The sequence below is a fragment of the Crinia signifera genome, chromosome 1, assembly GCF_055691185.1.
Source record: "Crinia signifera chromosome 1, ASM5569118v1, whole genome shotgun sequence".
NCBI lineage: Eukaryota > Metazoa > Chordata > Amphibia > Anura > Myobatrachidae > Crinia > Crinia signifera.
This window is the reverse complement of record NC_139217.1, coordinates 463,087,053-463,099,744: the sequence shown is the minus strand read 5'-3', so window position 1 is coordinate 463,099,744 and position 12,692 is coordinate 463,087,053. Positions and strand designations below refer to the sequence as shown.

The 12,692-nt window shown below is 47.8% G+C and overlaps 1 protein-coding gene across 3 annotated transcripts in view; it reads left to right on the top strand.

Moving 5' to 3' along the window:
* The window catches only part of CTIF (cap binding complex dependent translation initiation factor), a 156,764-nt gene that overhangs the window by 45,516 nt on the left and 98,556 nt on the right, over positions 1-12,692 (top strand). For all 3 annotated transcript variants that reach the window (XM_083155298.1, XM_083155299.1, XM_083155301.1), the window contains one exon: positions 994-1,069. In XM_083155298.1, the coding sequence (XP_083011424.1) occupies positions 994-1,069 (76 nt within the window). The remainder of the gene's footprint in view (positions 1-993; positions 1,070-12,692) is intronic.

Below are 12,692 nucleotides of genomic sequence, written 5' to 3'. Positions count from 1 at the left end.
CTTTTTGAGAGCAAAAGTCTCCGTCCAACGCGAGAAAAGCACAAACTCGCCATAAAACACGGCAAATTTTTCTCATTGAATACTGCCCATTGTCTCCAGTAGGGGGCGTTTGGTATTGGTTCTACCAGTAGTTCCTAAACTTTTTTCTTTTTGTTATTATTATTCTGGAGACTATAGAGTATAACAATGTTTTCCATGTCACCCCTCAGGCCATTGAGAAATGTGGAAAAATATAAAATTAAGTCAGTTGTGTTTTATATATTATCCTTAGGACTATTATTATTATTGTTATTATTATTATTATTGTTGTTATATTTGAACCTGCTTCAGTTATGTGGTGATGGGCAGGGTTTGCTGGGTATGGGTCATTTGGTCAACCAACTTTAGGTCGACACCTGAAATGTCGACATGGGTAAGGTCGACAGGGTCTGAACGTCAACAAGCCTTATGTCGACAGTCAAAATGTCGACATGAGTTTTTCACCTTTTTTTTTTTTTGTCCTGAATGTTGAAACCGTTGACATGGACACGAAGTGCACCGCGTCCCCTCACATGGCTCGCTACGCTCGGAACACTATTTTATTCTCCCACCGCGCCGTAGTGGATGGTAGGGCATGAAATACCGCATGTCGGCACATGTCGGCTAAAAAAAAGTGAAAAATTCCCCATTATTGACCTAATGCTTGTGTCAACCTTCAGACCCTGTTGACATATTTCAGGTGTCTACCTGAGGCTGGTTGACTTTCAGTGGTTGATTCAATGTATGCCATCCTAATGGGATCAACCAAATGACCGTATAGTCTTTTTTGCCTGTTACATTGGTTATATACGGCCAGCCCAGGGCACCGCAGCACCCAGTGTGGGAATAATGCAGCTGTGAGGTGTATTCTGTGCTCTGGCTCTGCGAATCCGCACTGCGCGCCTCCTGTTCTCACACACTCACTCTAAGGGGGGGGCACGTCCCACAACCGTTATCTTTCTCTTCTCTTTTTAGGTTTGGCAAAGGGAAATGCGAAGACGCAGATGAAATTAATCTGAATGACATAGAGAAAGTGCTCCCAACATGGCAGGTGAGGTTACTGTATAGGCTCAGATCAGAGACACGTCCACCATGTCTGAGTCAACAGTCACTAGGTATGCCACTAATGGTCGACAGTGACTAGGTCAACACCTGGTAATGGTTGACATACTATAGGTCAGCATTGACAAGTCGACACAAGCTTAAGATCAACATGGACATGGTCGACGCTTAAATGGTCAACATTATGTCCCCGGTCGTGCCGGTCACAGGCCCTGTCCCCGGTCGTGCCGGTCACAGGCCCTGTCCCCGGTCGTGCCGGTCACAGGCCCTGTCCCCGGTCGTGCCGGTCACAGGCCCTGTCCCCGGTCGTGCCGGTCACAGGCCCTGTCCCCGGTCGTGCCGGTCACAGGCCCTGTCCCCGGTCGTGCCGGTCACAGGCCCTGTCCCCGGTAGTGCCGGTCACAGCAGCCGGAGACTGTCAGTCCTATTCAGAGGCAGCCGCCGGAGCGTGGGAGAGCTGCAGCAGGACAATTTGTAAGAGATATTTTTACATATGGCCCCCGAATTATTTTTTTCCCCATACAAATGGCCCTTGGCACAAAAAAGGTTCCCCACCCCTGCCCTAGTGCATGGTAGGGAATGAAACACCGCCTGTCGGCATATGTTGGCTAAAAAAAAGTGTAAAACCCTATGTCAACCTTTTGACTGTCGGCCTAATGATTATGTCAACCTAATGTCCTTGTTGACCTTCAGTAGTCCTCCTAATGCTTGTTGACCTAGTGACCGTATTTACGAGTGAGAAGAGATGCGGGTGTAGACATCACTGAGTAGGAGAGAGCTGTAATGGAAGTGCAGGAGAAGAGGACTGTGAGAACAGGAGGGAGGAGGGCCCTGCTCCACGGAGCTTACAGTCTATAGGGGAGGAGACGGACAGGTCACATGAGGTGCAGAGACTAATAGCGCGAGGGAGTTCATCCAGTGAAGGGGAGCAGTGCAGGCAAAATCTTTTATATTTACCATTTTCTTTTTGAATCCAAGTCAACAGCATTAACATAAATTAAAAAAGTACTTCCCTGTCTGAGAAGATGATATGCGAAAGGATGGTGTCCTAGAATATTTCTGTACGTTTATATGCTCCAGACCACAATGTGATCCTCGTAGTCAGAGGGGTGTTAATAGGAAGGCCTTCACCACAATTCCGAATCGTATCATTGGTTGTGCCATATAAATAAATGGATGCATACAGGAGGTATCTTTCACACTTCAGTATATGCTGTCTGGCGTAACTAATACCCCTTTTACAAAAAAAGGGTTTTGATAGGGCGCTCCCACTTGGGATATGGATCTTTTCAATATCTGTCGGTCCTGTCGAATTGCGGTACCTCAAAAAGAGAAGAACAAACACATCGCCATCTTCATAGTGTGAGTATTAAAAATAAACATGAATAAAATATCTCTGGTCAAAAAATATTCTCCGTACCGCAAAAGAGCCTTCTCTTAGGCCACAAGATTTTTCGTGTAGTGTTGTCTGATACTCTGTTTGGGATAGTATTCCCCTTTTCCTCCTCTGCTTGTATACCTCGGTTAAAATTAAATGGTGCACATAGTGTAAAAGTATAACAATTTATTTAACAACGATTCACATATAAAATTAGCATAGTACCGTGTCCGGCCTTATCATCAAGGCTATTGGTATCGCTTAATGGATAATCAAAGGAAAAGTTCCAGGTAGGATCCCGGGTGTCCACCAAGGAAAAGTCCTCTCACAACAGCCTTAGTTGGTATAATGGCAAGTCCAGTCCAACGGCATCTATGCATATAATGAAATTCCACCTAGGTGGAATTTCATTATATGCATAGATGCCGTTGGACTGGACTTGCCATTATACCAACTAAGGCTGTTGTGAGAGGACTTTTCCTTGGTGGACACCCGGGATCCTACCTGGAACTTTTCCTTTGATTATCCATTAAGCGATACCAATAGCCTTGATGATAAGGCCGGACACGGTACTATGCTAATTTTATATGTGAATCGTTGTTAAATAAATTGTTATACTTTTACACTATGTGCACCATTTAATTTTAACCGAGGTATACAAGCAGAGGAGGAAAAGGGGAATACTATCCCAAACAGAGTATCAGACAACACTACACGAAAAATCTTGTGGCCTAAGAGAAGGCTCTTTTGCGGTACGGAGAATATTTTTTGACCAGAGATATTTTATTCATGTTTATTTTTAATACTCACACTATGAAGATGGCGATGTGTTTGTTCTTCTCTTTTTGAGGTACCGCAATTCGACAGGACCGACAGATATTGAAAAGATCCATATCCCAAGTGGGAGCGCCCTATCAAAACCCTTTTTTTGTATCTACTATTGTTGGATAGTTTTTGGTGACTATCTTATATGATAGGGCTGCACCCTTTGTTTAGAGCGCAGGTTCTTTCACTATTCCTTTGTTAATACCCCTTTTACACCGCCGAAAAATCCGGGTCAGCGGCGGATCAGACCCGGATCTTCGGCGGTGTAAATCCCTAACGCCGTGTCCCTTTACACGGGACTTCTACCCAGGTCCTGACCTGGGTAGAACACGGCTAGGACCTGGGTAGAGGGCGGTGTAAATGGGAACGCCGGGTCGGATGAATGGGGAACGTCCAACCTGCGGACCGCAGCGTCCGCAGGTTGGGCGGGTTGTCAGCTTGACAGTCACTGACAGCCGGCGCTGCTGTCTGCTTTACCCTGCAGACAGCAGCAGCAGCGGCGGCGGGGGAGGGAGGTGAACGGATGCCTGTGTGCGGCATCCATTCACCTCCTGTGTGACGGCGGGGGGAGTGTGCGCGGGGACTGGGGGCAGCCTAGCAGCTTACCTTAGTGCTGGGCTGCCCCCAGCAGCGTTCCGGTCCGGCGGTGGCACGCGGCAATGATTGCCGCTTGGAGATGACATCGCGCTGTCATCTCCAAGCTCCGGGGGGGGGGCGGGTCGGGCTGTCCGCCCGGTGTAAATGGCACTAAACGCCGGGTCGCACCCGGCTTGAACCTGGGTCTAAAAAAGCCGGGTGCGACCCGGCGTTTTGGTGTAAAAGGGGTATAACTCACAATCAGGTATCTTTTGGAGATAAGAATCTTCACGACCATACCATATCTCACAAGAAGGTAAGTATCAGTGGAAGCATAAAAGTTTCTTTTTGCCCTTCACCGTATAAACAAGAGTTGATGTAACTTGGATGGAAGAAAGCCTACCACTACTCGCGATCAAGGAAGCTGGAACACTCATATAAAGGTTTCTTTTTGCCCTTCACCGTATAAACAAGAGTTGATGTAACTTTTGGATGGAAGAAAGCCTACCACTACTCGCGATCAAGGAACACTCATATAAAGGTTTCTTTTCCTTATTTGACAAAAAGGTAGACGACTTCAAAGTTTGTCAATCAAAATTATTTTATTGCACAAAAAATCTCATAAAATACATCTGAGCAAAATAAAACAAAACCCGTACATGGGGAGCACGTAAATGTATCCAGAGAGAGGTGGAAAAAGGGGTAAAAAACCTGGTCATAAGGTCCAGAACTCCAAATCAGACCCCTGGCTGTGATGTTAAAACCATCCTCAAGTTGGAAAAGCTGTTGGAAATTGGCGCTCCCCTCTTGACCAAACGCGTTTCGATCCTCTTGGAACTTCCTCAGGGCATACCACACTATTGTATTTTGTTTGTTTTTCATTTACACTGTCTTTAGGGTATAAACGTACGGAAAAAGTTTTTGGACACGATCCTTCCGAATATAATCCTCTCAGACGGGAACATAGTTGATTACTTTATGTTAGCGATAGTGACCATTTTCTTTTTGTAGGATAATTTGTATTGGGAGTAAGGTGAGTACTTCTGGTTAGTAAAGGCCCCCATACACTAGCCGATTTTGGTCAGATTTCAGCCAGATCAGTCGGATCTGGCCGAAATCGGACCAAAATCGGCTAGTTTTGATGTCCCCTCAGATCCGATGCGCGGTCCCGTGCGCATCGGATCTGCGTCGGGTGGTCGGACCTGCTGCACGTCCGACCACCCGACTTGGGACCTAGTGGGGCGGGGCGGCGCGGCGGTGGAGGGAGCAGGGGGGGCTGGGGACGCTGCGGGGGACACAGGCGGCATAGAGCCGGGCAGGGGGAGCCGGCCGGGAGCTGTCAGTAATGAATAAAAAAAAAAAAGCCCATACAATGAATGGGCGGCCTGTGATTGGCTGAGCGCTCTCTCAGCCAGTCAGCAATTGGCTGAGAGAGCGCTCAGCAGCCAATCACAGGCTGCCCATTCATTGTATGGGCTTTTTTTTTTTATTCATTACTGACAGCTCCCGGCCGGCTCCCCCTGCCCGGCTCTTTGCCGCCTGTGTCCCCCGCAGCGTCCCCAGCCCCCCTGCTCCCTCTACCGCCTCGCACAGACGCTGTCCCCCGCAGCGTCCCCAGCAGCGGGGGACACAGACGTGTCCCCCGCCCCCCTGCTCCCACCTCTGTAGCCCCCCTTCCTGCTCCCCGGGTTTTTTACATGTGATAAATCGAGACGATTTATCACATGTAAAAAATGGCACATCAAGTGCCAATCTAATCAAGCTCCCCCAGGGAGCAGCCGGGGAAGCTCAGGGGGAAGTCGGGGGCGACTTGTCCTAAGGACAAGTCGCCCTAGTGTATGGGGGCCTTTAGTCTCATTAGCTGCTTTTCAGCGCCCTGAAGCATCTTATCTGTTTGCTCAAAAATCTTGGATTTGCAAATTGGAGGCTGAGACCATGGTAGTGGGTGACTGTCATTGGCTGACGGAGAGAGAGACATATTAACCCTTTGAGCGCCAAGTGAATTTGTCAAAATAAATGTGAAAATTGCCAAGCAAACCTTTTTATTTATAATTACCTGTAATGTTACCTTATATAGGAAATAAAATCTATTTTTACACATTTTTTATTTGAATTTATATAACCAATGTGGGCGACGTTGGCATTTTTTGCGGATATTTTGCACATCTCTCACAGATGTTGGCACTCAAAAGGTTAAGGGGGGACTCTACACATGGGGATGGTAGCGGACATGATGGCTTTATGTACAGCTTTGGCTGAATCTTTCAGTGTGGACATTTTTGTACCATCTCATCCAATGTTTCACAAACTATCCTTTTAGCCCTAACGATGCAATGCTTTTCATATTGGGGCAGCACGGACGGTGTAATGGTTAGCATTACTGCCTCACAGCGCTGAGGTCATGGGTTCTATCCCCACCATGTGTTATATATACAGGGCAGTACGGATGGTGTAATGGTTAGCATTACTGCCTCACAGCACTGAGGTCATGGGTTCTATCCCCACCATGTGTTATATATACGGGGCAGTACGGATGGTGTAATGGTTACATTACTGCCTTAACAGCACTGAGGTCATGGGTTCTATCCCCACCATGTGTTATATATACGGGGCAGTACGGATGGTGTAATGGTTACATTACTGCCTCACAGCGCTGAGATCATGGGTTCTATCCCCACCATGTGTTATATATATACGGGGCAGTACGGATGGTGTAATGGTTAGCATTACTGCCTCACAGCACTGAGGTCATGGGTTCTATCCCCACCATGTGTTATATATACGGGGCAGTACGGAGGGTGTAATGGTTACATTACTGCCTCACAGCGCTAAGGTCATGGGTTCTATTCCCACCATGTGTTATATATACGGGGCAGTACGGACGGTGTAATGGTTAGCATTACTGCATCACAGCACTGAGGTCATGGGTTTGATTCCCACCATGTGTTATATATACGGGGCAGTACGGACGGTGTAATGGTTAGCATTACTGCCTCACAGCACTGAGGTCATGGGTTCTATCCCCACCATGTGTTATATATACGGGGCAGTACGGACGGTGTAATGGTTAGCATTACTGCATCACAGCACTGAGGTCATGGGTTTGATTCCCACCATGCCTCTAACTGTGCAGAGTTTGTATATTCTCCCCGTGCCTGCGTGGGTTTCCTCCGGGTACTCCGGTTTCCTCCCACAATCCAAAAATATACTGGTAGGTAATTTGGCTCCTAACAATATTAACCCTAGAATGTCTGTGTGTGCATGTACATGTGGTAGGGAATATAGATTGTAAGCTCCACTGGGGGCAGGGACTGATGTGATTGTACAAATATTCTCTGTACAGCGCTGCGGAATATGTGTGCGCTATATAAATAACTGGTAATAAATACAAATATATAGTATTTTACCTTCTATGTTTTATGCTCCTACTGTCAGGCTATGCCCGATTCCATTCATTATTGCAGCTCCTTTTGCTGCCACTTGGGGGTGCTACAACTCTATCCAAGTAGCTTATTATAGATTTTTTTTTCTCTGCAACTGGCAAGAACTTGTGAAGTATGCACAGAGGAAGCCACAAAACTCTGTAATATCACATTTTCCACGTCGCGAGGCCCGCTATTTTTGGCTCATGACACGTAACGGCAAAGCTACATCTACACTGTAAACAGAGTTCAAGTGTCCGAACAACAAGTGTCCCGAGCCAGGACATTGCAGACATCTTGGCACTGGCGCCACAGGGGTATTGTCCCTGCGATCATAATATCACCGAGGAGTCACAGCCAGTCGGTTATGTCCAGGTCATTAAGTAATGCGAGAACGTTGGAGTCTCCTGTGCAGAGCACGTCCAAGTCCAGGCTGCTATCAGCCCAGTTCATATTAATAGCTGCTATACGGGACGTGTGTGATTGTAGGGAGATTAGGGTGACGCGTTCCGTTACCGCATGCGACACGCTCCGTTACCGCCGGCGACACGCTCCGTTACAGCCGGCGACGCGCTCCCCCCACCCCCCTTCCCAGAATACAGTCATTTGGTGTACAGCATGATGGTCGACACCATTAGGTAGACATGGGTCAGGTCCGACATGGTTCTAGATCGACATGGATTTAGATGGACAGGTCATTAGGCTAACACAAGCCTGAAGTCTACATGGTCTAGGTCGACAGTGAAAAGGTTGACATGGGGTTTTTCACTATTTTTTGAGCCGACAGGCAGTATGTCATGCCCTACCATCTACTAGGGCGTGGTGTGAGAATAAAATAGTGTGCCCGAAGCATAGCGAGCAAAGGGGATGCGGTGCACTTCAAACTGTGCCCATGTCGGCTGTGTCGACATTTGGGTCAAAAACAGTGAAAAGCCCCATGTCGATCTGATGCTTGTGTCGACCTAATGACCTGTCGACCTAGAACCATGTCGACTTTGACCCATGTCAACCTAGAACCATGTTGACCTAATGCTTGACACACACACACACACACCACCCCCCCCCTAATTGGCAGATCCCATTGATCATAGGGAGAGTTCCATGTAATCGGTGCTGTCAGTGGGGTGCTGCTAGTACCCGGCTATGCTGATTGATGTGTGTGTGTGTTGATTAATAATCTGATGCGCGCACAAACGCCAATTTTACACCTAAAATATTAGAGTGTATTTTACTTTCCTGTGGAAGATAATTATTATTATTACCAGTTATTTATATAGCGCGCACATATTCCGCAGCGTTTTACAGAGAATATCCCTGCCCCAGTGGAGCTTGCAATCTATATTCCCTACCACATGTACACGCGCACACACACAGACATTCTAGGGTTCATTGTGTTGGAAGCCAATTAGCCTACCAGTATATTGTTGGATTGTGAGAGGAAACAGGAGTACCCGGAGGAAACCCACGCAGGCACGGGGAGAATATACAAATTCCGCATAGTTAGGGCCATGGTGGGGATAGAACCCATGACCTCAGCGCTGTGAGGCAGTAATGCTAACCAATCGTAGGTCTTAGTTTTGTCACTGTCCTGAAGGTGGCATGTGAAGATTGGCGCTGCCGCTGGTTCCCGGTGATCTGACGAGCTGCCTTCTTATGAATGGCCGCCTCCATTAACACAAAACTTCAGCAGCGTTTCCCTTTGTCCCGCTTCCATTCAGTTAAAAATAAATGAAAGGTTCCTTAATGGCTGTTATTGTTTCATTTTCCCAGGCCGTTCAGCGGTGATCTTCAGTGACGGGGCTGTCAATATCTGCTCCGACTCTGTGTACTTCCCATTGTCCCCCCGGCGCCCTGAGACCCCCGCCCCTCTGTGTTTGTGTCTATGGGAAATAAATTCTGAGTTTTTATCTATCTTGGGAAACCTTTTATTTCTTCAATCCAATCTGACATTCATAGTTCGCTGGAGGAAATAATGCAGCAAAGCGTTTCCTGGACCTCTATAAATGAGAGCCATTGGTAGGAGACTCCTGCCCCCCCCCCCCCCCCCTTCTCCCTCCAGCATTTCCTCGCTGCGGTTATAAATAGACTCGGTGACAATGTAAGAGACTGGAGGTTCTTTACACCACACGCTTCCTGTCTGCTGCCGCCAGGTAACGGGCCATTACCGTGCCTCAGTACGTGACCCGGTGAACGCTACAGCAACAGGGGACGCCGGATGGACCCATTGTGGCCTCCGTGATGCACTTGGATGTTTGGCCATTTATTAATCCCTTGGGGTTGGGATAAGGCGTTGCTGAGGAGTTGTAATTCCTAGCAGTATAAAACAGTGGAGCGATTGGTGCACTACAAAGTCCAGCATTCAGTGCACTTAGAGCATGCTTGCTCCCCCTCCTGTGGATTTTAGGTCGACATGGGTTTAGGTCGACAGTCAAAAGTTCAACATCGGTTTTTCACTGTTTTTTTTTTTTTTTTTTTTTACCTGAATGTCGACACAATCGACATGGACACAGTTTCCAATGCTGCACATCCCCTCGCTTCATTCGAATGCTTCGGGCACACTATTTTATTCTCCCACCACGCCCTAGTGGATGGTAGGTCATGAAATACCGCCTGTCGGCACATGTCGGCTCAAAAAACAGTGGAAAAACTCCATGTCAACCTTTTGACTGTCGACCTAATGTTTGTGTCAACCTAATGACCTGTTGATCTTGACCATGTTGACCTAATGATTGTCGACCAACTTGCTGTAAACCCAATGACCGTATCCCGCTATTTCCTAGATCTATCTACTGATCAGTAAATTTTTTGGGTACGGGTCAGAAAAGTCGGCTAATCAAAAAGGTTGTCATGCATTAGGATGACATGGTCAAAAGGTCGACACCAGCAAAAGGCCGACATGGAAAAAGGTCGACACGTGTTTCGCGTGTTTTTTTTTTTGGTGCCTATGTCGACATAGGTCAACATGGACACCATATAAATGTACCGTGTCCCCTCTCATACTTCCGGCACGGTGCCTCGCTGCACTATTATATTCTCCATCCGCCTTGTGTTCCAAAAGGTGCCCATACACTAGTAAGATTTATCTGCAGATCTGGCTGGTTGGAACAAAAACATGGTTATGGATGAGAGACAGTTTGTCAGTTTTCCAGCATTTCCAAGCAAATGGTCAACTGTCATTTGCTCTCATTCATAACCAGGTTTTTGTTCCAGCCAGACAGATCTGAAGATAAATCTGCGTGTGTATGGCCAACGGTTACTGGACCATTGTGGTTGTCAGACAGAACTGTTACATGATATTGACACCAAGCATTGGTTGGCTGGACTGGTGCAAACTGACCTAAGGCCGGTGGAATGATGGTAAGAGGGCTTGGGCCTCAAGTTTATGGTTCCAGTAGCCCTGGTTAGTCCGGCCTACTGCCGGTAACCGAGAACCGGGTTAAGTGACCCAATCCTTTTCCTACAGTCACTGCGAGGAGCGCCGCTTAACGACGTGATGTAAAACATTTCTATCCTTATATCACCTTTATTTCTTATTACTGTGAGATGTCTGAAATCTTTGATAATTTGCCAATTTTTTCGAACAATAATTCCGACAAAGTCCAGTTTGTTTTAGTTTCCTCAGAAGCAGAGAATGCCGCATACGTGATAGTCAGCAGGTACGCGCGAGCGGGCCGATGTCCCTCCAACTCGGTATCCAAAAACAGCGTGACGCGCTTTGACTCCTAGCTGGAACAGCGGCCTGTGGTCAGCGCTAGTCTGGAGGAAGCTTTTTTCCATGACTTGGAACAATACCGGGGTCAGCCGTATGAAATTCTCTTTTACACCCTCTTCCTTCCATTGTCAGGGGGATGTGTGGGCCGCTGATGACTGCTGGAGAGAGTTTATCAAGTGCAAAAGCAAGTTTTACTGACGGGTTCTGAGGGTGTTGGAGCTCGCAGCCCGTCCTGCGCCTCTCGCATATATATTATAGGCAGCCATTTTGTGTACGTGTGTATGAAAGATGACACACGTACACACTAATCCTTTATTAGGATGTCTTCAGCATCTTTCTCAGGCCTGTGACTGCTGTACTGGCTGGTAACCTGGTAACCGGATTATCCTGCAGGTTCTCAGTATAATTCAGGTGCTGGTTGGTTTCTTTATGCAGAAAAAGATGCTCTGTCTGTGATTTTGTAGCATATCTGGTTTCAGTGCAGACAGATCCCACTCTTTATACTGCTTTCAGCTCTGCATCCATTCCACTCCTCACATCATGTCACTGCCCTGTCCTCACTGACACATCACTCATCTCCTGATATACTCTGTGCTGCTGGGGACTCTGCCCCTCCCACTATATAACTCTCAGTCTGTGGCTTGCTGCTGCCCCCATTCCCCTCCTCACATCATGTCACTGCCCCATCACATGCAGCCCTGTCCTCACTGACACCTCACTCATATCCTGATATACTCTGTGCTGCTGGGAACCCTGCTCCTCCCACTATATAACTCTCAGTCTGTGGCTTCCTGCTGCCTCCATTCCCCTCCTCACATCATGTCACTGCCCCTGTCACATGCAGCCCTGTCCTCACTGACACATCCCTCATCTCCTGATATACTCTGTGCTGCTGGGGACCCTGCTCCTCTCACTATATAACTCTCAGTCTGTAGCTTCCTGCTGCCCATATTCCCCTCCTCACATCATGTCACTGCCCCATCACATGCAGCCCTGTCCTCACTGACACATCACTCATCTCCTGATTTACTCTGTGCTGCTGGGGACCCTGCTCCTCCCACTATATAACTCTCAGTCTGTGGCTTCCTGCTGCCCCCATTCCCCTCCTCACATCATGTCACTGCCCCTGTCACATGCAGCCCTGTCCTCACTGACACATCCCTCATCTCCTGATATACTCTGTGCTGCTGGGGACCCTGCTCCTCTCACTATATAACTCTCAGTCTGTGGCTTCCTGCTGCCCCCATTCCCCTTATCACATCATGTCACTGCCCCTGTCACATGCAGCCCTGTCCTCACTGACACCTCACTCATCTCCTGATATACTCTGTGCTGCTGGGGACCCTGCTCCTCTCACTATATAACTCTCGGTCTGTGGCTTCCTGCTGCCTCCATTCTCCTCATCACATCAAGTCACTGCCCCTGTCACATGCAGCCCTGTCCTCACTGACACATCACTCATCTCCTGATATACTCTGTGCTGCTGGGGACCCTGCTCTTCCCACTATACAACTCTCAGTCTGTGTCTTCCTGCTGCCTCCATTCCTCTCCTCACATCATGTCACTGCCCCTGTCACATGCAGCCCTGTCCTCACTGACACATCACTCATCTCCTGATATACTCTATGCTGCTGGGGACCCTGCTTGTCACAGGGTTACCCCCTTTCTTGTATTACAATGACACTGAAGACTGCAGAAT